General features: G+C 41.3%; 2 protein-coding genes across 3 annotated transcripts; both read right to left on the bottom strand.

Annotated features, from left to right (window-relative positions):
* Positions 1-6,654: 6,654 nt before the first annotated feature.
* her7 (hairy and enhancer of split related-7) lies at positions 6,655-13,905 on the bottom strand. Of its 2 annotated transcripts, none has more exons than XM_015949766.3 (3): positions 13,779-13,905; positions 7,557-7,655; positions 6,655-7,380 (listed from the first exon to the last, which is right to left on the bottom strand). In XM_015949766.3, exons 2-3 carry the CDS (start codon positions 7,614-7,616, stop codon positions 6,862-6,864), a joined length of 579 nt encoding a protein of 192 aa, XP_015805252.1. In that variant the 5' UTR covers positions 7,617-7,655; positions 13,779-13,905; the 3' UTR covers positions 6,655-6,861. The 2 variants fall into 2 exon arrangements, with proteins under 2 accessions (XP_015805252.1, XP_015805251.3); XM_015949765.3 differs by lacking the exon at positions 13,779-13,905 and adding an exon at positions 7,828-7,978.
* Positions 13,906-14,033: 128 nt separating this feature from the next.
* Positions 14,034-23,696, bottom strand: pbx2 (pre-B-cell leukemia homeobox 2). Its single transcript, XM_015949763.3, has 8 exons — positions 23,300-23,696; positions 22,596-22,669; positions 21,084-21,328; positions 20,234-20,424; positions 19,603-19,738; positions 18,752-18,893; positions 17,835-17,923; positions 14,034-14,812 (listed from the first exon to the last, which is right to left on the bottom strand). Exons 1-8 carry the CDS (start codon positions 23,533-23,535, stop codon positions 14,732-14,734), a joined length of 1,194 nt encoding a protein of 397 aa, XP_015805249.1. The 5' UTR covers positions 23,536-23,696; the 3' UTR covers positions 14,034-14,731.
* Positions 23,697-23,995: the final 299 nt, after the last annotated feature.

Raw genomic sequence — 23,995 nt, 5'->3', positions numbered from 1 at the left:
AATGCCACACCGTGTCCTGTGTGACCACTTGACTTCTCAAAACTGCAGGCACAACACTGCACGTCCGTCTCCCATGTGCCTCAGGCTCAGTTCTGGCGATACGATACGTATCACACCACAGGGTAGACGATACAATATGTTGCGATACAATCAACCAGACGATGGTGATTTTTTTATACTGGATTTATTGTAGAAAAATTCAATAAACAGTCCAAAGTGATGTGTAACATGTTAAACATGAGGTATCGGAACCATAATAGAGGGATTTACAAAACCCATTGCACACTGCTGCCAGCTATTGGTCGGCATTTGAATTGCACCAACAAAAAAAAAGAAAATACACAAAAGTTTGCTTGTAAATTCTTAGAAAAATGTGATACACGACTTTTGAATATCGATATAATGTCGCAGGAAAAAACATTTCGATAAATTGCCATATCGATATTTTCTTACATCCCTAGTCTCTCTTGTATCCTTGTATCAGTGGAAGATCCCATCTTCTATTGTACCTACCTGGCTTGCTCCATACACAGCTGCTTCAGTGATGCATTTCTTTTTCTTTTTTTTTCAGTAACAACATCAATAGTCTCTTGTTATCTGAATTTTCAGACACTTGTTGGATCGTGAATCTGTTTAAAAACTTTGCTCTATGTGCCTTTTTTTTTTTTTTTTTTTTTACTTTGAGCACCCAGCCCTTGAAAAGTATCTGCATGGCCCTGGTTGGATCAGAGTGCAAAAGTTCAGAAAAGGGTGTCATGTTCTGTGTCCCTTTGTTCCCCAGCCCCTCCAGTTCCCACTCCAGGTTCTCCTTTTGTGTTTCATAGCGCCCTCATGTGTCCTTTGTCTGCATCTCATTTATGTGTCTCCTGTGTTCCTTTAGTCTTCTCCAGTCACCCCTCTGCAGCCAGTCATCCCTCTGCAGTGTTTATAGTTTCAGCTTTTCATTTTTTAGTCTCTTTAATATGTTTTGTCCCACCGGTTTTTGTAGTTCTCCTTCCCTTTAGAATTTTAGTTATATGGTTGCTTTTCTGTTTTTAGGTTCACTCTAAGGTCATGTTAGTTTCTTCCCTGATTAGTCATTGCTTTCACCTGGTCCTCCCCCACACTCCACACACCTGCAGCTCATCTGCCTCCCATTATGCCCCAGTGTATTTAAGCCCTGTCTTGTCTCTGTGTCTTGTCGATCCATTGTTGCTGTTTGTGGTAATTCTGTCAGTCTCTCGTTCCTAGTCTCTAGTGTTTCTCGTGTCTCAGTTGGATCTCTAGTTTATTTTGGATTTTGGACATTTTTGGACTTTGGCTCCCTGCCCCTGGATTTATTCTTCGTTTCATCCTTCAAAATTAAAGGATTTTACATCATCTCCTGCCTCGTGTCATCCTGGGTTTCTGCACTTTGGGTTCTAACATCCCTCCAAAACGTGACAAAGGGCGCCCTTAGCGGGTGCACGCTTGATTAGATCCTCTGTCCGCTCCAGGTCCAGGATCCTATAGGTTTTAAATGTTTTCTCAATAATTCTTTCAGACTGGGACGTAATTTTGGGGGGGGACGGGTGGGACATGTCCCCCCCACTTTTTCAAAAGGCAGTTTCGGTCCCCTTCACTTTTTTCCGTCCAAAAACAATGTTACGCTCCATTAAATGGATTTGGTTGAGCACTAGGACCGAAACGGAAACCGGTTTCCTATTAGACCCACCCAAAAGCTAATCTATTGGCTCTGCTGATACTTGCTAACGTATTATTGGCTGTTGCTGCTGTCACTCCAAGTAGTAAACAGAACGTGCTCACGTTGTTTTGCTAGTTTGGAGCCGCTAGGGAACACCGGTACTGAGTCACATCGTCAACTAGACGCTGTGTAATATCAGAGCTCAGCTCAGCTTCCATTACACAACATTTGAATAAGTGTTCATTTGTGAGTGTTTGGTAGTTATGCACAGCCAGGAGGCAGCATGTCAAGAAACAAAAGTGGATATAAGAGACTTCTTTCAAAGTCAAAACGTAAGTTGGAACATGTGACACCCCTGCATTAAGCTCAGACTCACCTCCTCCTTCACAAACATACTCAAAACTAACTTTTACAAACTCATCTCCTCCACATAACTGACTCCTCAGACACAATTTATTCGTATTATTATAATTATTATGTTTTTATTATTACTATTATCATCATAATTATTATTACTAGTAGTAGTAGTAGTAGTAGAAGTGTAACTTCAAAACTTTTATCATTTAACTTTATTGTAAACTTATCTATTGCAATGCATATTTTCACATTAAAAAGCTCTGAAAAATGAACAGTATCATCGTCAACAGATTTTTTTAAGCTTAATGTCAAAGATGTACACTTTTCATTAGATTTATCTTATTTTTTCCATTTATTTTTTGTGTGTTGAAATGCAACAACTGTTTAAACACTTTTAAGGGAAAAAACATATTTAATATGTTTTTATACACTCAAATTGGTAATGAATAATTTACACATTATATTAATAATAATTGTGAATCATACTAGAACCATCCTGTAAATATTTCTGTTTGTTCCATTCCAAAATCTCCCACTGTTTATAGTTCATGCATCTTTTTTTCAGGTGACCGACAGAGATGCAGGAGGAGAGACCGGTGAAGGTACAGCAGGAGAGGCTGTAGGAGATTGAGGACGAGAGCCTGGAGGAGATGGAGCAGAGGCTGGAGGCTCACAGGTGAGGTTGAAATAATGAAGATACGATAGACATAAAATTGATCATTGTGACAAATGTTAGGGTGATGATCATGTGTAAAACATTAGTTCAGCATGTCCTCTAACACAGCAAATGAAATAACGGCCAGATCTCAGGAGGGACCGTTTATGTATAAATAATTTTTATACTTTTGACTAGGCCTGGGAAAGTAACAAATTTTGCTGGATGATATTTTGTCCAAAAAAATTGTTGATGATAAACAATATCATTGTCAACATTATCTAGACCAAAATAACCACTAATATAATGTTAATATGTCATAATAATGCAAGTACACCCTTTAAAATGCAACAAATAAACCTTCATTTAACATTGAAATGTCCAGAACCAGAACTTCTAAATGAATAAAAATAACAAACAAAAATTAAATAAAAAAAAGAATCTCACTCCCTGTTAGAAAATGTTGCACCAAAAACAATAAAAAAAGACCCAAAACAATAAATACAATGGCCTATCCATTGTCAACAGCCAAAACTGCACTTCAATAATGATAATAAATATTAATGATAATAGAGTTGTACATTTTTTAACTTTGATATATATATATATATATATATATATATATATATATATATATATATATATATATATATATATATATATATATATATTGAGGATGGAAAAATTATTGAGATGGGCATGTGACGTGTCAAAGGGTCTTTACATAACACCCCCACCCCAAATCCGCACAAGCCGGGTGTGTCCCCCCCACTTCTGAAATCAAAATTTCGTCCCTGCTTTCAGATAAACATCTAATTCTTTCAGATAAACATCTGAAACAGGCGTTGTAGTGGATTTGGAGAACTATGTCACAGAGATCTGTGACGTGACCAGAGAACACGTGTTTCCTGATAGAACCCATCTCCTCTAAATGAATCAGACCTTTTTAGTTGGATATACTTCCTCCTCAACATCCTCACAGGTGGAGCTCTTTGGCTAAAAATGTAAATTTATTTAAAGAAGACCATGCATTCGTTTCCTACAGAGGATTGCAGATCTAACAGGACTATTCTGTGGTGAGCTGGTCGCGTGCAGGTGCCAACACTTGCAGCAGCACGCGCCTGAATGGTGTTAAAGGCTCGTGCGACTCCTGACAAACATCCGCCAAAAACAGCATGAAGCTGTGAGACAAATGAGGTGATTCCACTCATACAAAAAGGCTTGATGCCATTTTAGGAAAACTGGTCGGACTGCGGCTGAACCGCGTTTTTAAAAACCAAATCAAATCGTTCATTTATGTGTCTAAACTCTCCAGATGGTGCAGCCGCGCCCAAAACAGTTCCACTTGAGAGGTGCTTGGACTAAAATGTGCCAGAGGATTTGGACCCGTGGGAACCTGCCGTCCAAGTTCCAACAGTTTCTGTCATGAACCATTTACCGCAGTGGTTTTAAAGAGCAATCTGTTTCTGCGCATGCACACATTTTCCCCACATTTCGGCTATTTTAGGTTTAAATTGGATCACCTACTAGATAATTATCTCTTTTTATTTAAATCCAATCTGTATTAAAATGAGAACGTTTGAAGATAAACCCCTGGAACGCTGTGCGTAAAAGCGCAGAAGACCCAAATGTCTTTTTGACAGGATGTTTAGGAACAAATGCGTGATGTTGCACGAAGCAGTCCAAAAGTTTGATTTATCAGCTTTTTATTTTATTTGACCCTTTTGTATTTTAAGTGTGAGACTGACGTGCGTGGTGCGTGGGAACGTGGGGGTCAGCGATCCTCCTATAGACTTCTGTCATGTTTTAACAGGCAGTAAAAGGAGGACGAAGCTTCGTGATCCACATTCCTGCGACGAGAAAGAGCAGGAGGGCGCGCTCCCACTGTCACACATTTACCCCGCAGCATTTGTCTGCGTGTTGCTGTGCGTCAGATCTTTGCAAATGCGCATTTCAACAAACCTCTTTGTCTTTTTTGTTACCTGGGCTTGAAAGTCTGGACCATTTGCTTCACGCAAGACACCTCTCCAAGAGGAGGAGGAAGGAAACATCTGACCAAGTTTGAAAGCCATCTTGTAGAATGTTGGGTTTAGACAGTTTTGAAGTAAAAAAAAAAGAAAGAAAACGAGGAGGTGTAATCTGGTTAAGAGAAATTAAAAGTTTGAAATAAAACTCGACACATTACTGCTGGATAAATCCCACTGGAAGAGCCGCCTTTACGCACTGCAGTTTCCCACATTGGTCACGTTTTTTATTCACATGCGCAGATCTAAGCTCTCTGATCTCATTGACACGTGCTCGAACGGCACGCGCAAACTTTTAATTCTGACACGCGCCACTTGACAGCAGCCCAACAGATTAATTCTTGTGTTTCATAATAAAAACTGCAGGAAGGGTTTTTGCGCAGACGTTCCCCAAATATGTATTTCCACACAACTTCTGCGTTAAAAACGTAATTTAGAAACATTTTAATAAACTATAAAAATGAGACTTTTACATTATCAATAAACTCTTGAAACTTTAAATGGTATGTAGGCTATTTATAGACTCAGGTTTTGTTTCAGAACCAGCCAACAGGTTTGGAAAGAAACATTTTGTCGGGAAGAGCTGAACCCAAACGTTCCCACGCGCAATTTGGGATGCGCGATTAGCACCAGAGTGCGTAAAGTGTGTGTGAACGGCCGCTATTCACCCCGACGCATTCTCCTAACGATGCGCCAGTTCCAGCAGATAATAAAAGTGCAAATGGGAGCGTAGGTTTCCCACGAGAAAGAAACAGATCAGAGGATTTGAAAAATAGGTTTAAAGCTGCAAATCACTTTGTGAGAGAAAAAGAAACATTTAGATTTTAAACATTTATTTTAAGCTCGTCTACATTCATATTTGTTATAAGAAGTTGCATAATAACAGAAACAATTCAAATCTAGCATGGCACCCTAAAAGTCAATCTTACTGATTTGTCTGATATTGATCCTTAATTTAGAGAAATGTTTGTTTTTAACAAATAAATCATTTATTGTTCAGAAACGGATGAAATAAAAATCTGGTGACCTTCATGCTTGTTGTTATGTTTGTGTCTCCAGACATGCAGAAAGCAAATGGATCATTTAAGCCTCACCTCCTTGTGTGCTCTAATTGTTTTCTGACTGCAAAAAGAAAATAATGTAGCAATAACAATAAAAACACAGAAAAATAGAAGGAAAAATAATTATTAAACATTTACTTGTTGTATTTTTAAATATTCTGCATTTATCTTTTGTTTATAATGCATTACACCACTCCCTTTAATCTTTAATTTTATGTTTAAGGTAATTTGACAACAATACAATTATAAAATGAGTTTAAAAGTGTGCTTTAACTTATAATTTTTTTTTGCTAATATGAAACAAGTTTTCCCTCTAGTCTTTGAAGTGAGAGCTGCTCCTGAGTGTTTGACTTCACACCTGCAGCTCTGCAGGAGTTCCTGCTTCACACCCCTGAACAAAAGGCCTTCAGCTTCGACCAGGACAAAAAAAATCACTTCACGTGTTTGTTTGTTTGCTTGTTTCTTTGTTTGTTTCATTTTAACAAAAGATTTATTGCTTTATTTATATAAAAATTGGGAATAATGCTCACCATAGGGAGACAACCAGAATAAATTAGTGTGCAAAACAGACAAGAAATGTGAATCTCTCTGGAAAGGACGCGTGTTAAATTGTACACAGAGCCACAGATGTCACTCATGCCTGCAGACATCATGGCACATAGATGAAAATGAGGGGCTCTCCCAAACTGTAACCCCCAGGTTCCACACCTGGAAATGTGACGGATGGACATGCAATCATTATTGACATCGGCAACCCACTCTGGAGTAGTGGTGGCAGAATGGAGGTGAAAACGGTTGGAGTGGCGCATACTCACCTGTTGGGGGGTCTTGGGCCCAGCTGGGCAGAAGGATCCAGGTTCAGGAATCCTCGTTGGGAAGAGAAACCTGCCAGCAGATTATCTGGCTGCCAAACTGACTGAGCATTAAGAGAGAGTCAACTCTACCACACTACATGTACAAGTCAAATTTATACATTATTTACAAGGTTCGGAGTTAGGAGCTTATACGACTATGATGTAAATATTCATTTGTGGACAATATAAAACGAGACTATCTTATACTGATGAGGTTAGTTATAGTTCTGAGGTTCCTGCCTGATGATCAGGGCCAAGGTCTCCACAAAGTTTGGCTCATAGGGGAACTCTGGGACGAGCCCTCTTTGGTCGGGGGTCTCTCTGCTCTCATCTCCAGCCTGCTTTGTGCCTGAGGCTGCTGAGGAACTCTGGGAAAGCTTTGCTGGACTGGAAACCGGTAAGGATAGGCAAAGCTGCTCACCCCTAAGGCCTGCTGACTAGACTTGGATCTCTGCCTGAGCATCTGGAGGATAGATTTGGTGTGTGTCAGGGAGCTGCTGGAGGGTTTACTCTGGTCATCAGCAGGATCCTTGTGGGAGCGCGTGAAACGACCAGCAAAGGTTGCGTCCAGCACTGGTCCGATCCAGAGGCCTCTCCCTTTCGGCCCCAGGAACCGGGAGGCTCTCTGCAGGCAGGTGGAGAAACCATCTTGGAAGGAGGGTTTCTGACCTGCAACTTTAGCGCTGCATTCCTTGGTGTTCTTCTGCAGGAAGAGGACCGTGTGCTCCAGGATCTCAGCCTTTTCCACTCTGTGCTGCGTCCTACCCTGCAGGACAGTAGCAACGGCCCAGTTAGGCTGTTTTTAGATGTGGGCTGCTTGCTGTTGCACATGGATACACACACCGATTTGACTCCATTTAAAAAATGCATGTCCTTTTAGCAAGAAAAGTTTGGTTTGAAAAAGGCTTTTATGTTAACTAAAGGTGTTTATGATGCATTTACTTTTACTTGCTGAGGTTCCTTCAGCAGCATGGTCTTCAGCCGCTCCAGGCTGTGATTCATCCTCTCCCTTCGACGTTTCTCCACCTGAGATTTTATCAACTAAAGACACAAACAAAAAGAGAATTGACCCAAAATAACTGATTTCACTAGACTTGGCTAATACATGGCAACACAACAGAAAACTAAAATTAAAATGTGGAAACGGTAGCAAAAGAAAACACGTTCATCTGCAGAATCCTTCAAAAAAAAAAAAAGATCTGCATGATGTTACCTTTCTATCGTTTATGGCATCATCTTTCTCATGAAGCAGCTTCATTATCCCAGACTTCCCAAAGTTCCAGCTGTAGCTGCTTCTTTCCCAGTCTGCGACTAACCAGGACACCAGGATGCAATCTCTTGTATCCTTCCTCTAACCCCTCCTCCAGGCTCCTCCCATTTCTCGGGTCCCCACACATCCTCTCTCACAAACCCTCTCCCCATCCAGGTTTAACTCAACAGATCTGATTCTACATAAAAAACCTAAATAAATGAAGACAAGTGATCCCCCCCGAATTGCGTGGACCATTGTGCACAAACGTGCGCATAAATGCGTAAAGTTAAAGAAAAATCAAGATTTGAAAGGTGATTTTACTCAAAATGTCTGCTTCTTTCACCTCAAAGCTCATTCTGGGAAAAATAGATTTAGTTACAGCAACAAAAAAAATCACAGAATTTTTTTTACATCTTCAACTTTTTGTGTGTCCAATAAAAAAATAGCATGATGAGATTATATTCTTTCTCAGCTCAGTTCGTCCTTTCTTCCTCTTTTTTTCACGCGCTCCTTTGCGGCGAGTGCCTGCGCGTCTTTTCTCACACCTCAGAATTTCCGCAGGCTTTTAACACGCGGGCGTGACTCTGGGCCACGCGTGCCGTTTGGGTCGCGGTCTCGTGCTGGAGCTGTGGCTTTGTGTTGGAACTGTCTTTGATATGGCAAGCCAAAACCGTCACAATACGCCACTTTCCCAACCCGTCTAGTTAAGAAATGGCGAAAAAAACGCCGTTTGATGTGCCAAGACGTCGTAAAATACGGCGAAAACTCTGCCAGAACGCCGTAATTTACGCCGTTCTGAACGGTCCCGTAGAACGCCCGTAAAATACGCCGTTTTTTCCGGACATTGAACGCCGTTTTTTACGTCACCCTAAACCCAGACGCGTTCTCTGTGTGGGTGGCGTAAAATACGGCGTTTGGTACGGACATTGAACGCCGCTTTTTTCGCCGTTCTGTGACATAAAACGCCGCTTTTAACGCCACTTTGTGACAGTTTTAACGCGTTTAAAATTCAACTTTACTCTCATTTATGCAGAGCCCTCCCCATGGGTTTCTCATCCACTTAATTTAAACTCCAGTGACCCAATGAAAGACGAGGAGGTTGAGGCAGCACTAATTCATCCCAGATTCGCCGGGCTGTCGGGCTGTGCGGATTGCTGTTTTCTAATACAACTCGGCTCTGTTTCAACTAATTTCACTGTATTGAAAAAGCCTTGAAATGTAGTAATATTATCAACAATGTGTCAACATTATTATTTTTTCTGTCCACCTGTAAAAGGCAGAAACGCTGTTTCAGTCAGACCTGATGATTACTTAAAAGTGTGGCTGCCGTATCAGTCTGTCCTCGTGGCTCGTGAGTCCAGCTGAAACATCAGTGCTCTTTCTGTCCAAAACTCCATTCTTCTTAAGTTCATCCACTTTCAGTATTTACTATTGTGACAGTGTGTGCTGTCGCAACGTCCCGATTGATCATGCGCCCTGGCTACTTGTTCAAGGGAATGTTCCTTTGGCTGACTGGTTAGAGCGTATGACTCTCACCCGGGAGTCTGGGGATCGAATCCCGCCCGAGCCCTCGTTTATCCACCTGGCCACACTATTGTTTTTTTTTTTTTCGTTTTTTTTTAACGACTGTTATACTTGTCTTACAGGAGCTTCTGAAGATGTTCTGTCTTGCTTCTCCATCATCACTCTCCAGCTCCTCAGACCAGCCACTCCAGAACCTTCCCAGATCCAGGATCAGAGCACTTTAATTAAAGTTTGAAACATGTCTGCTTGTTGTTCTCCTATAGAAGCCTTAAACTAGAATTTGCTAATGAGCTTTCTTGGCTAAAATATGCTCTTAAATGTTTTTATTTACATAATCAAGAAACACGTTTTTCATTGCTGCTTCACCAAGACATGACTGAAAATGTCCTCATGATCCTGAAACGCTGGTTAAAACAAATTACTTTTAACCTCTTATAAAACAAACGTGCCTGTTGATGATTATGCCACTATACTGAAGCACCTGCATACTTGCTACCGATTTGCTAACTTTCTGTAATATTTGATATTTAAGTTGAAAACATGAAATGCTGTAACACAAATTCCAAATGTTCTAGTTGAGCACTTGTTTCTACTCAACTAATCATTATTTCTGTGATTAGTCAGCTTTTTCCTTTTCAATAAACACATGGAAAAATTACAATTATCTTACTGAAAAATGGTTTAACAGTGTTGCACATGTATAATAATCTGCACTGGTTTTCACAGTTACGGCATTCTTCAAACTATAATAATAAAATAAAGTGAAAAGATATTTACAATTGATTACTTCAAGTTCCTACTATTTACATTTTATGCATCGATACTGTAAATGGCTGTTTACTAAGGCATACAAAGTCAGTGCCTGTACACAGGTAGTTTGCTTGTAAATCTACATATTTCTGTTCTATATGATCCTGTATTCTTCATTAATGCTACTTACAAATCCACGAGTCTGTAGAATTGCCTTGTTTATTTGAGCAGGTATTGAACAATCCTTTTAGTTATTAACAAGTTGAGTGTGTGCTTAAGAGGAGTTTAAAAGTGTTAGCCTTAGAAAGTAGATGAGCCTCTCCCACAAACCACATTTTTTTAAATTTAGGACTTTACGGAGTGTGCTGAAAGACAACAATGAGGCTAATCATCTCCATTTTTACAGGAGGCAACCCCCTGCTTACTAGGCAAGAACCCGTATGAGAACATTCCACTGACTTTGTATGCCTTAGTAAACAGCCATTTACAGTATCGATGCATAAAATGTAAATAGTAGGAAGTAATCAATTGTAAATATCGTTTCACTTTATTTTATTATTATAGTTTGAAGAATGCCGTAACTGTGAAAACCAGTGCAGATTATTATACATGTGCAACACTGTTAAACCATTTTTCAGTAAGATAATTGTAATTTTTCCATGTGTTTATTGAAAAGGAAAAAGCTGACTAATCACAGAAATAATGATTAGTTGAGTAGAAACAAGTGCTCAACTAGAACATTTGGAATTTGTGTTACAGCATTTCATGTTTTTAACTTAAATATCAAATATTACAGAAAGTTAGCAAATCGGTAGCAAGTATGCAGGTGCTTCAGTATAGTGGCATAATCATCAACAGGCACGTTTGTTTTATAAGAGGTTAAAAGTAATTTGTTTTAACCAGCGTTTCAGGATCATGAGGACATTTTCAGTCATGTCTTGGTGAAGCAGCAATGAAAAACGTGTTTCTTGATTATGTAAATAAAAACATTTAAGAGCATATTTTAGCCAAGAAAGCTCATTAGCAAATTCTAGTTTAAGGCTTCTATAGGAGAACAACAAGCAGACATGTTTCAAACTTTAATTAAAGTGCTCTGATCCTGGATCTGGGAAGGTTCTGGAGTGGCTGGTCTGAGGAGCTGGAGAGTGATGATGGAGAAGCAAGACAGAACATCTTCAGAAGCTCCTGTAAGACAAGTATAACAGTCGTTAAAAAAAAAAACAAAAAAAAACAATAGTGTGGCCAGGTGGATGAACGAGGGCTCGGACGGGATTCGATCCCCAGACTACCGGGTGAGAGTCATACGCTCTAACCAGTCAGCCAAAGAAACACTTCCTTGGCTAAGTAGCCAGGGCACATCATCAATCGGGACGTTGCGACACACACACACACACACACACACACACACACACACGTCACAATAGTAAATACTGAAAGTGGATGAACTTAAGAAGAATGGAGTTTTGGACAGAAAGAGCACCGATGTTTCAGCTGGACTCACGAGCCACGAGGACAGACTGATACGGCAGCCACACTTTTAAGTAATCATCAGGTCTGACTGAAACAGCGTTTCTGCCTTTTACAGGTGGACAGAAAAAATAATAATGTTGACACATTGTTGATAATATTACTACATTTCAAGGCTTTTTCAATACAGTGAAATTAGTTGAAACAGAGCCGAGTTGTATTAGAAAACAGCAATCACAGCCCGACAGCCCGGCGAATCTGGGATGAATTAGTGCTGCCTCAACCTCCTCGTCTTTCATTGGGTCACTGGAGTTTAAATTAAGTGGATGCGAAACCCATGGGGAGGGCTCTGCATAAATGAGAGTAAAGTTGAATTTTAAACGCGTTAAAACTGTCACAAAGTGGCGTTAAAAGCGGCGTTTTATGTCACAGGACGGCGAAAAAAGCGGCGTTCAATGTCCGTACCAAACGCCGTATTTTACGCCACCCACACAGAGAACGCGTCTGGGATTTGGGTGACGTAAAAAACGGCGTTCAATGTCCGGAAAAAACGGCGTATTTTACGGGCGTTCTACGGGACCGTTCAGAACGGCGTAAATTACGGCGTTCTGGCAGAGTTTTCGCCGTATTTTACGACGTCTTGGCACATCAAACGGCGTTTTTTTCGCCATTTCTTAACTAGACGGGTTGGGAAAGTGGCGTATTGTGACGGTTTTGGCTTGCCATACTTTGAAGCCTTCTTTTCAGATGCAGATTATTCAACATTTTAAGCAGCACGCGTGCTCATTGTAATTATAAATCTGTCTGCGCCACATGACACGTGGCGCACTCGGTATCAGCTTTGGATACATTTATATTTATATTTATTCTGTTTGACTAATAAAAAAATAAAATAAAATAATTTTTTACTGAGTTTTATATTCATGTTCAAAACGTGTACGATAAGACAAAACAAATGCGGCTGATTTTTGTAATAAACAGAAAGAAAGCAGCTTCTGTTTTCTCCGTTATTTCTGACAAATTACACCTCAGGAATCAGATAAAGGTTTTAAAATAACTGATTTACAGATAATATTCCTTAAATTAATAAAATGCAAAGTTTCTTAAGCAATCCTCATTTGCATATTGCTTTTGGTAATGACAAGTATTGAATAATCCTGAATTATCAAATAAAAGTATTTTCATAACCGACGTATGCATTGTCTATTGTTAATAAATGATAAAATAGGTTTATTTTGTTATTTAATTAATAAAAGTAGTTATGAAAAAAAAACTGTCTCTAGTCACCAATAGATCGTCCACCAGGGGGCAGTAGGCATAGGACTGGATGCTGATGCTCCATCTGGATGCATGTAGAGTGGTTTGATGTGATTTTTTATTAAGGGTAAATTGGTTATCGCGAGTGTGACCACCTCTTTAACAGCTGGAGTTTAGTCATTTTGTTGGTCTGGAGCATACAAGTGTGTGTTGACACAGAGGAAAGACAGCATCCATCATTTTAGCAGGATTATTCACAGATTGTTTCAAACAGAAGACGTCTCAACTCATCCTGAGGTCAGTGATGATATTTAGACTCTACAGATCTCAGCCGGTTACAAGTGCATTATGTAGAAATTTAGTAAAATTGACATCCTGTGGTAAAATTTGGTTACTGGAGCCACTTTCAATCCCTCTGGAGCATTTTGCTGACCGTAGTCAAATTACAATTGTTTGCGCTGCAGTATTAGCTAGCAGGAGATACGGCAATCCCACACTCACTGATGGTAAACAGTCGTTATGTCCCTCCTTCCTTTGATTTGAAAGGAGAAAAACTGACTATCCCTGCAGCCAGCTGGATATGAAATATGTTTCAGTTTAACCTTCCTTCCAAAATAACAGAAACATTACATTTTGGGGATTTTCTCACTATATTCTTACATACTGCACCTTTAAAGATTAAAGTTAAAGGACTGAAAAAACTTTGCTTGTTTGGGTTTTAGCTGGAGATAAACTCCCCTCTATAAAAAGGAAGGCTGGTTTGTTGCGTTTAAAACCAATGTTTTGAACATTTACCCATAATGCACAGCAGCAGATTTATAGAAAACAGCAAACACAATCAGCGGAACACAGAAAGTGCTGAAGGTTTGGGCTCCTGGATCCCATGAGTCTGACAGCTGAAGGTCGGAACAAACCTCGTTTCATCGTGAATATCGCTGCCGCTTTATCAGCTCCACTTTGAAGCACTTCAATAAAAATCCAAACAAAGCTAAATAAACAAGCGTTTCTGCTTTTCAAGGGCTCAAGCACCTGTAAGAACCCAGTAAAATACTGAAAACATAAAAAAGACTCAACGGTTTTTGCTTACATCCTGAACGCAAACTTTTACTCCACCCACTTTCCACGCTCTTTGATCTGGCAAACAGAAGTGAACCCAGTCGACGAGCAGCTGCTGTGAATACAGAGTCTTTATTGTAAAAGAGGTAGAGAGAATACAGATGTTTCACTGTACAGAAAAGAGACAGAACTGTGGACACACTCATTCAAACCATTAACACGACTCAGACACGCCTCATTTGCTTTACTGGGACAAACGAGCCCGGCAGCAAAAATACACGAGGAAAAAGAAAAACAGGACAGGAAAAACAAACAGAACACACAAAATCTTTGGATTTTTCTCTATTGCCCTCTCATTCTGTAAACGCATTCTCTCCTTTCTGAGTTGTTAAAATGAAAATATGTGTTGCACTAATAAGGAAAGCAATAATAATATTAATAATAATAATAATGATATAGTGTGCTAAAAACAAAGATAATGCCATCCCAGCCATCACCCTTCCCCCGTCCCGATCACAAACACAGTTTAGTAACAAGTCAAAGTAGTGGAAAACAAACCCTACAAACCAAACCTGCATGCACACAACACACACTCACTCTACCGTCCGTGCACTCGGCTAATCACACAAACAGAATAATAGTGACCTACGCTGGGCGGTTCCAAAACAAACAACAACGTCCATTTAAAATAACCAAAACAAACAATATACAAAAACAACTGCAGCCAAGTGGGAAGTGTGATATCATTCTTTCTGTCTTCTCCGTCGTCAATCGTTCCGTCGCTGTCGTTCTGTGCCGGTGGGCGGGGCCATCAGTCTGAGTTTTCCGACTGGTCGCTATGGGGTGAAGTGCCAGAGGGGGGCGAGTTTCGACCTGCCCAGTTCCCGTTAGACTGCGAGATGAAGGGGGAAAAAAAAAGTAAAAACGAAGAAAAAAGTTAATTTCACTTCCAATTGAATCCAACTAGCTGTTAGCCTATCAGTCCTGAAGGATATAACTCTTTCTTCAAACAAAGGTTGTTCGGGAGGCTATCTACATCTAGAAAGAGTTGTGTTTATACGTTTTACACAAAAAGGCCCTTTTGACAGAAGCGCCCCACAGCAGCATCACTTTTCCATGATCTCACAGACATGGACAGAACCTCCCAGCACGCGGACACCTCCCACCTTAATCTCTGTGGACAGATGTCGGTCTTTCATGTTTCCTTTGATTCCAAATCATCCGTCATCTACGTCGTTCAACTCTAAAGCAGATCTTCTCCATTTTGAGCACCTATCTATACAGGATTCAACAAGTCTAACAGACTTTTTACCTCCTCTGAGATATGTCACAACCACTAAAGGCTGATTCATACCGACACTGCTCCAGCATGTCGGATCTGTTGGATCGCCATGATGCGACGCCGTATGGGCGATCCAACACTGTTGGGTCATCGGTTGGAGTCAAGCTCTATTTTCTAAACATCCAACGGCCGCGTTGTATGCTGGACATCTGTTATTGGTCAGCCAAACAACCCAACATCATTTCCGGCATGACGTAGCTTCCCTTAAAAAATGTAAACAGCGCGAATGTTGACAATGGTGGACACTACACTGACGCCTCTTCCTTCGTCGTTCTCGCTGTGCTCTTTCTAATAACAGTTGATGTTCCTCTAGCTCAAGCAGCTCCAGCTCAATAAAAGAATTCGCTCTGTGTCTATGTCGTCCATCTTTTCACGAGTGTATGTGCGTCGCAAATAGTAAATAGTAGTTAGTAGGGCAGACACGTCACAACAAGAGTATGCACACCTGCATAGGAGCGCGCCCTCTGCCGTTTTGGCAGAGAATCTCTTTGCAACAGGGTTGGGCCAGTATGAATACAGAGGAGATACGATGCTGCAACAGCGGGGGCGCGAATGTGCCTTTGCTTAAGCATGAATCAGGCTTTAGTGTGAACACGCAGCAGAGGGAAAGAAACAGCTCCTGCTTTAGTGAAACAACATCTGCTCTAATCATGCCCAGATCTTGTCTTTCACACCGGAGTATGTAGGAGGTCTAAGAAAGTGCGGCTGCTGAGAAATGCCTCAACTTTCACTTTGAAGTGAAGGAGAGAATCCTAAACTCAAAAAAGCATATTCAGAAGCACTTTGTCAGCAACAGAGGTAAAAACTAAGATGCATTATCTGGCTTGTTCATCAGCTCATCCTAAACGGAAGCAGAGTCTGAGGATTCATGTTCCTGTGTAGCGCGGGGCTCTCCTGCCTCCACCTGGTGGCCAGAGTTTAACCCAGCCCCCACAATGGAGCTCTAAAATTGAGTCCAACCCGGAAGTACCAAAAATTGCAGTTCCACCCTCATCTGCTGGGGGCTGGTGTCAGAAGCGAGCAAATCCTCATTGACTCCCATGTTAAAAATACCAATTTCTCAGCAGAAATAAACATGTTTACAGCCTGGTACCAAAACATGTTTTTTGTTTAAATGATCTAGTTTACACTCATGAGAACTCTGAGGGGGGTGAATTTTTTTCTCACTCTTCTGTTTAAGTGTATTAAAAGCCTAAAATTCTGTATAATTAATGAGCATCCGACCCACGTGACCACAGAGCTAGCTCCGTGGAAAGGCCTCAGCAGAGCCTCGGTCTGGCTTGGAAACTGTTCCGGGATTTTGAGTCTGTGTGTTTGTGCGTTCTTTTTTGGATATTTTTAGTGCAATTGTTGGACAAAATGACTTGCTGTGGCATTAATTGCACTAATAGAGCGTCCAAGGGGTCTCCACTTCATTTTTTCGGAAAGTAAAATTATATTTATGTATTTTAGGTGACTGCCGAGCTGAGCTTAGATTTTAACATGTACTGTTTAACCATGAAATTTAAATGTAATAGGGTAAAACCCAGTGCATTTAACATAATGCTGCACTTTAGAAAATGGGTTGAAATATAACATGTTGGTGGAGCTGGGTTCCGACTATCGGCTTGTGGAGCTCTCGGGAGACCGATGTTTTCCACCCGGTTCTCCCCTGGCTTCACGGCTTCTGTTTGATGCGTGGGCTGCCGGCTTGTGGAGCTCTGGGATGGAAACCTTTCCACCCGGTTCTCCCCAGCAGCAGCTCTGCGCATCTCAGATCGCAGCGGCGCTTTGCTGTGTGGCTGCCGGCTTGTGGAGGTCTCGGAGACCTCTGTGTTCCACCCGGTTTTACCCAGCGGTCAGCCCGGCGTATCTCTGACTCAGAAGCTCTGGTGTTGTGCACAGTTAACTCCGGTTGTAGCTAGGTTGCTACCTCCGTTAGCTTAGCTCCCACCTCCGCATCAGTTTTGGGTTAGCTTCAGGTTAGCTTGTAGCTAGTTCGACCGGGTGTCGTCAGTTGATCCCAGCCTTACAGCCACACCCTCAGCTCCTCCTCTCTTCCCTTTTGTGGAATTGTCTGGGCTTGACGGAACATGTGACAAGGTCAAAATGGCGGTGGTGGCCACCTCCCATTTGGCCTCAAAAACGTGTTATTGGAGTCTATGGAAAGGAGATGTCCTGTATATTTATGTCGATGAGTTTAACCCAAGGGCCCAGCCCAAACCAGTTCTGTGACAGAAATCATGAAGGGTCTGGTGCTTTGTGGATCTGCTAGGAGACCAGGGAGGAGGCTTTGCTAGTCCGATCCCCTGAAGACCATCAACCTAAATCAAGCACTCGACCAACTGGATTTGATTATTTAACTGTCTGTGACAAACCACAGGGACAGTGGTTGTCTAACAAGAAAAACTTTCTTCCTGTGTTCTTATTTTCACTTGTGGTGCCTGAGTTGTCACCACGTCACAAGACTGAGCCGCAAGCTGCCGACTAGACGGGCGAAACGACCCAACAGCCTCACTTCTATAACCAGGTGGAAGTTCGTCGGGTGGATGATGTGACATCATAAATGATTTGACGATGCAGCAGAAATTACCTGCATTTGGTAGGCAGACTGCTCTCCGTTCACAGATGGAACCCCGAGGAACATGTCAGCCGACCCGGAAAGAGAGAAGGACCCTGACCCTGAACGGGAATCAGGAGAGAAGAATGATCAGTTTCTTCACTTTCAGAACACTATGGGCGGCAAAAAGTCAACTGGAAACACAAACCGGGTGAAAAGTTTAAAGCTCATCTTCACTCCGAAGGCACCGCACATCTGAAACACCTATTTTAGTTTCCAACTGAGCCGATTAGAGCATCAATACATCTGTTAGCTGCAACTCCAGCTGTGTGTCGTCTCGAGTTAAAATGGTTTGTATTTTTTTTTTAGATAGGATAACAAAAGGCATAGCTCTCAGTAAAATACATTTGAGGATCTTTTTCATTTTAAATTCATTTAAAAGCTGCTTGTTGACATTTTATAGCCCAATATTCGTCTCTGGGATCTCGTTCTCCTCCCGAGTCTGGCAAACTCGCTTTCTTGTTGTAAGAGATGTGAACATATTAAAATACGCTTTCCAATTACTTTTCACTGGGAGCACCTGTAACTCTTAATTTAGCTTCCATGAGTCAGAAAGCGTCTGAAACGTGAGACAGCCTTGGGAGGAGAGGGAAAAATGCTAACGAGTTTAAAATGTAAACAAATCACATAAACTGTGACAAAGCAATTAGCACAAGCCTAAATGAATAAACATAAACACAAGCATTATGTAAACGTTCGTTTGTCAGCTATTACAACATATACGCCACGTGACTCAGCCATATTTAAAACTTGTAGCTAAGTGCTGTATGCACCGATTCACTGATTTGAAACAAGAATTTGCCCTTTCTCTTTCTTCCTTTTGACATGTTTTCCCGCAACACTGCGTCTCCAGCTGTTCGCCTAGAGGGAACAGCTGGGCAAATCCCTACCTGTAGAGTTTGGAGTGTGTGGAGAATCGTCCCCTTGTCTGGTCCCCAGGGCCGTCTTCATGGCGTAAAGGTTGGCCTCCTCCTGGAACTTGCCAATGTTTTTCTTGTAGCGAATTCTTTTGTTGCCAAACCAGTTAGAGACCTGGATTTAAAAAAAAAACCATACAAACCACATCAAAACTGATTATTAACAAGGAAGGTCCAAATCAAAAGCTAATTTCTTTGTTTATTTTAATAAACAGCAAATTGATTTGACTATTTTTGAATGAATCTCTTATGACCAAATGCAGTCGAACAACTTTAGAAATATATCTATACACTGGTGTGATACTAACTTCTGAGTTAGATAATTCCTCATGAGCCTTAAGAGAATAACAAGGTGTAACTGACTCAAAAACCATGTTGAACACATTTAAAGGTGCAATATGTACTGTAGGAATATAGTGAGAATTTTACAGTGAGAAATCCCAGAAGAGTCTAATGTTTCAGTCATTTTGGAAGGAAGGTTATGCTAAAACATATTTCACAATCCAGGTGGCAGCGGGGATTGTCAGTTTTTCTCCTTTCAAAAGAAAGGAAAGGGACATAACTACTGTATACCATCAGTGAGTGTGGGTTGCTGCGTCTCCTGCGAGCTAATGCTGCAGCACCCACAATTGTAATTTGCAGAAAAAGCTCCACAAATGTTTAAAATGGTTGAAGTAACCAAATTTTACCACAGGATGCCATTTTTACTTCACTGCTACATAACACACCTTCAAGCAGAAATTAAATTTTTATTTTACTGGAAAAAAACTAGAACACAACCTCAAAAACACAGCTTCTCCACACACAACACTTGTGTGAATTACCTGAGACACGGTAATGCCACACTGTTTGGCGAGTTCTTCTTTGGCTTCTTCACTGGGATACGGGTTGGACAGATGGGAGTAGAAATACTCATTGAGGACCTCTGTAGCCTGTTTACTGAAGTTACGCCTCTTACGTCTGATAAAAAACAAACAGGTGAAAGTTAGAGAATACTTATTTTCTACCATTATTTGCAAATAAATTCTTTAAAAATCAGACAATGTAATTTTCTGGATGTTTTTTCCTCATTTTGTCTCTCATAGTTGAGGTCTACCTATGATGAAAATTACATGCCTCTCTTATCTTTAAGTAGGAGAACGTACACCATTGGAGCCTAACTAAATACTTGTCTGCCCCACTGTAGAGACAATAAGGAAGTCTCATTAATGCAACAGCACATTTAATACACAAAAAATTATATTGTTTTCCATTTTATAATTAGAAACATAAATAGTACTTTGAAAATCAGGAAGTCTAGTAGTTGCTGTTTGACATTTTGATGAATTTAAATGTTATTTCTGTACTTAAACTTTAATTAAAAACCACTGATGGGAGTTTATGTTTTCACTGCTTTAGAGTAAGAACAAAGTACTGAATGTGTAAAATAAAACAAAACGCTGCCAAACTGCCCACCTGGCATCCAGGAAGCGAGACCTCAGAATCATCACAGCCTCACATGTGCTCTGCTTCAGCTGCGTCTGGATGGAGCTGAACTTGCGATGGATGATGGCGACCATGCGCTCGATCTCCCGCGGGGTGACGGGTCGAGTGCGTGACTGCTCCCTCAGCAGGTTCATGACATGGGTGGTGAATTCAGTGCACGCCTGAAAGAAGGTGAGCAGCAAACTTAACAAATGCAACACATTTGACTGGTTCTTTAAAAAAGTGAGAAAATGTTTTCTTTGTGGGAAAAATAAATATTTTACAAATCTGCATTTTGTTCCGGTTAACAGCTCATAAAAAGGATTAAGTCGCTTACACATGGTAAATGGCCTGTATTTGATATAGCGCCTTCTAGAGTCCTGGAACCCCCCAAGGCGCTTTACAACACAATCAGTCATTCACCCATTCACACACACATTCACACACTGATGGTGATGAGCTACGATGTAGCCACAGCTGCCCTGAGGCGCACTGACAGAGGCGAGGCTGCCGAGCACAGGGGCCACCGGTCCCTCCAACCACCACCAGCAGGCGACTGGGTTAAGTGTCTTGCCCAAGGACACAACGACAGCGACAGACTGAGCGGGGCTCGAACCTGCAACCTTCCGATTACGGGGCGAGCACTTAACTCCTGTGCCACCGTCGCCCCAATAATCTCATAAAAATAAATGTACCCCCCCCCCTCTTCAAAAGAAAGGTTATGTGCTGAAAACTGCAGCTTAACATGCCTACTATGGATTTCACTCCTGGAGGGCAGCTTAGGTACAGGCAAGTGTGTACAGGTAAGATCAGGGGCTGGACTCCTGTAGCGACACGGTACCTGCTCATACTTCTCCAGCTCAGTGTGGTAGATACTGCGAATCTGGCTCAACTTGCTTTTGTAGTCGGAGTGTTCGAGCGAGCTGTCAGGTGACATTCCCCCCGAGCTGGTGGCGGCTGACACGGCGGCAGCAGCTCCTCCACCTTTCTCTGGTCCTGCGACTCCCTCCGCCAGCAGCATGTTGTCCAAACGCACCAGCTGGGGATCCTGAGGCTCCTCCTCCTGGTTGTTCCTCATCGAAAGGCCTGCCAAACAAATTAAAAAAAAAAAACTTTAAACTTTCTGGATAAAAGAAGTAAAACCTGAGTTTTTTTTTTTTTAACAAAAAATTGATTTAAACTTTGAACAGAAGTCGTTAAAGACAAAATTAGCAAGAGGAAGAAAGCAAAGTTTGGGCAAAAACAAAAGCTGACATTTTTCTCTACTTGCCACGATCAGCCAACAGAAAAACAAGAATTTGGAAGAAACCAGATCAATTTATCATCTCATTTAATTAGATTGTTTTTATACAACCAGGCTGATTGGTTACGGGGAAAAATCATAATAACAATAATTCTTTCAATATTGAAAACACCATTTTGTAACAATTACTGAGATGGGGGAAAAAGTGGGCATCTGATGGAGATTGCATAAGTTACATCAATAGGATGGCAGCATTGCTCTGTTTAGGTGTGTTTAAATTACTTTAAACACCAGAATCTATGTTCATCACAATAAAAATACATTGGATTACGTTTAGAATGAGAAATATATTAAGTGTGACATTCAGACAACAGTTTAACCACTATTTGGATGAAAACCTAAAATTGATCAGTTACATGAACAAAACAAGGGCAGACAGTGCTGTTATAAAAGCAGAGAAAAGCTGCAACAGGAGCCTCCATGTTTATGTAAACAAAATATGTTTTTCTTAAACATAAAACCGTGGGGAATAACAGCACTGAATGCTATATCGGAGTGAAGAGTGGTCATAGCTGCAATAAATTAATAGCAGATTTTCATTTTTAGCTTCATTTTACGTCAGTGTGTTTTGCCCTCCTTCTACCATCTTGAATTTACAAGGGTGTGAAAAGATCATTTGGAAGACATGCCTAAATAAGTTTATGCTAAAGAAACAAAATGTGTCAAAATATATTTTATAATCTGATTTTTTGTGTAATACTGTTTTTCTCTGGTTGTTTGGGGTTAAAATAAAGTAGAAACACTAATTTAAATGATTGTACAGCTCTAAATGCTGGTTTCTAATGTAAGACTGTTCAGCTATTGTTTTAATTAATCAGAAACGTCAGTGAGTCAGTTAAGTCTGTAAAAGGTGTCCTATGTGTTGGACATTGAGACATTGTTGGTCATGTTATTGGTTTGTGATGACAGGATGTCAACATGGGCTGATTACTGGTCTCACACACACACACACACACACACACACACACACACACACACACACACGGTGACGAATACTGACCACATTATAACCCTCCGTAAAAAAAACCAAAGGGACAAAAGTTAACCTACCAGTTTTTTCTTTAATCTCGCACAAAACGCTGAATAGAGCAGGCTTCATACGGTGACAGTTGAGTGCGTGTTTTCTGCAAAACAGGGAGAAATGAGCGGGACTTGTTAGCATCAGAAGAGTGCACAGGAACGGGGTGACAGCATGAATAATGAGACAAACAAAAATCTCAAGTGACGGACCAGCTACATTAGCAAGTTAGCACTAGCTAGCTAGCCAAGTCAGCTAGCCGAAAGCTAACAAGCAGACGACTGTTTGCAGATGAGCAGTCTGTCCACGACAGCCAATTCGCTTCTGTTATATTTACATTTCTTCACAGCGGACACCGTTATCCAACGCTATGGGGATTTATTTTGTTCATCCTATACACGTTTAGCTGTTAGCTGTAGCGTTAGCCTATTAGCTTTGGTTAGCACAGGCTAACAAAGGCTACTTAAACAATCGTCGCTGAAGAAATACGAATTATTAACCGCAACACCTCATGATTCTTCGTTTTATTATGTTGCCATGTGCATTAGAAAGTGAACACGTTGAACAAAAAGTGATTCGTTGTGTTTGTTAAATCGTTATTTGTTTAGCTGCTGTGTAATTAATCTAAACAATAGAATGAAGTTGAGGAAACTTTGCCACAGCAACAGAGTCAAAACAAAAACCAGCTACCACCTTCGGAGCCTTAAAACATAAAAACCTCAAAGTTGTCACTAACTTTGCTTGTGCCTCATCCAAACTTTGGTCGGTGATGGTCATGATTTGCTGCAGTATGTCACCGATGTCTCTGCGGGTCTCATGTCCGTTTTCTGTGCCCTCGAGGCCCGACTCGTCTGACCGGTGCTGGGAAGGTTGACGAACCGAGTTGTGCGCATGCATCCCGGAGTGGCCGCTCACGCCGAGTACCCGGCCGTTGGATGGCCCATTGCCCGTCAGAGGCTGCTGTTGCAACATCTTCAGCGACGCGCAGTGGCGGCGACTGGTGCCCGACTGTGCTCTCGCAGGCAGCGCAGCCTGATCCGAGGCACCGCGCCGATCAGGGTCCCCTAGCGACCGGCAGCCACAGGTACAGCAGGAGCCTGCAGACGCCGTGCAGCAGCATGCGGTAACGCTGCAGAATAATAAAAAAAGAACCACAACAGCAAGCAGATGTCTGTATGTGCGCGCGCCTGCGTGTCAGTGGTTGGGGTGGGTGGCAGATTAACACACATAAAATCAAACTAAATGAACCGGAAGTCTTGTGTCTATGTCACTCCAAAATACAACCAGATTATATTTCAGATGAAACACAGTCTGCCTTCTTGTAAAGCGAAAATCTCACTCGACGCGCTTATCTCTACTTCTCGTTTTAGCTGCAAGTCAACAGGATGTGCGCTGAAAACCACAACAGTCAGGAGAACTTTGCGCCTGTTTC

Source organism: Nothobranchius furzeri, chromosome 5, assembly GCF_043380555.1.
Source record: "Nothobranchius furzeri strain GRZ-AD chromosome 5, NfurGRZ-RIMD1, whole genome shotgun sequence".
Lineage (NCBI taxonomy): Eukaryota > Metazoa > Chordata > Actinopteri > Cyprinodontiformes > Nothobranchiidae > Nothobranchius > Nothobranchius furzeri.
Note: the sequence above shows the minus strand (reverse complement) of the source record. Positions and strands in the feature narration are given on the sequence as shown.

Bases quoted from the DNA above. Each gene is read 5' to 3' on its own strand.
- her7 (XM_015949765.3), bottom strand. From the start codon at position 7,872: ATGAAGCTGCTTCATGAGAAAGATGATGCCATAAACGATAGAAAG. The intron at 7,656-7,827 runs GTAACATCATGC...TTGTGTCTTTAG, and splicing joins ATGCCATAAACGATAGAAAG to TTGATAAAATCTCAGGTGGA. The intron at 7,381-7,556 runs GTAAATGCATCA...ACTGTCCTGCAG, and splicing joins AGGAACCTCAGCAAGTAAAA to GGTAGGACGCAGCACAGAGT.
- pbx2 (XM_015949763.3), bottom strand. From the start codon at position 23,535: ATGTTGCAACAGCAGCCTCTGACGGGCAATGGGCCATCCAACGGCCGG. The intron at 19,739-20,233 runs GTGGGCAGTTTG...GTTTTTTATCAG, and splicing joins TCTCGCTTCCTGGATGCCAG to ACGTAAGAGGCGTAACTTCA. The intron at 17,924-18,751 runs GTAGGGATTTGC...ATTCCCGTTCAG, and splicing joins ACACACTCCAAACTCTACAG to GGTCAGGGTCCTTCTCTCTT.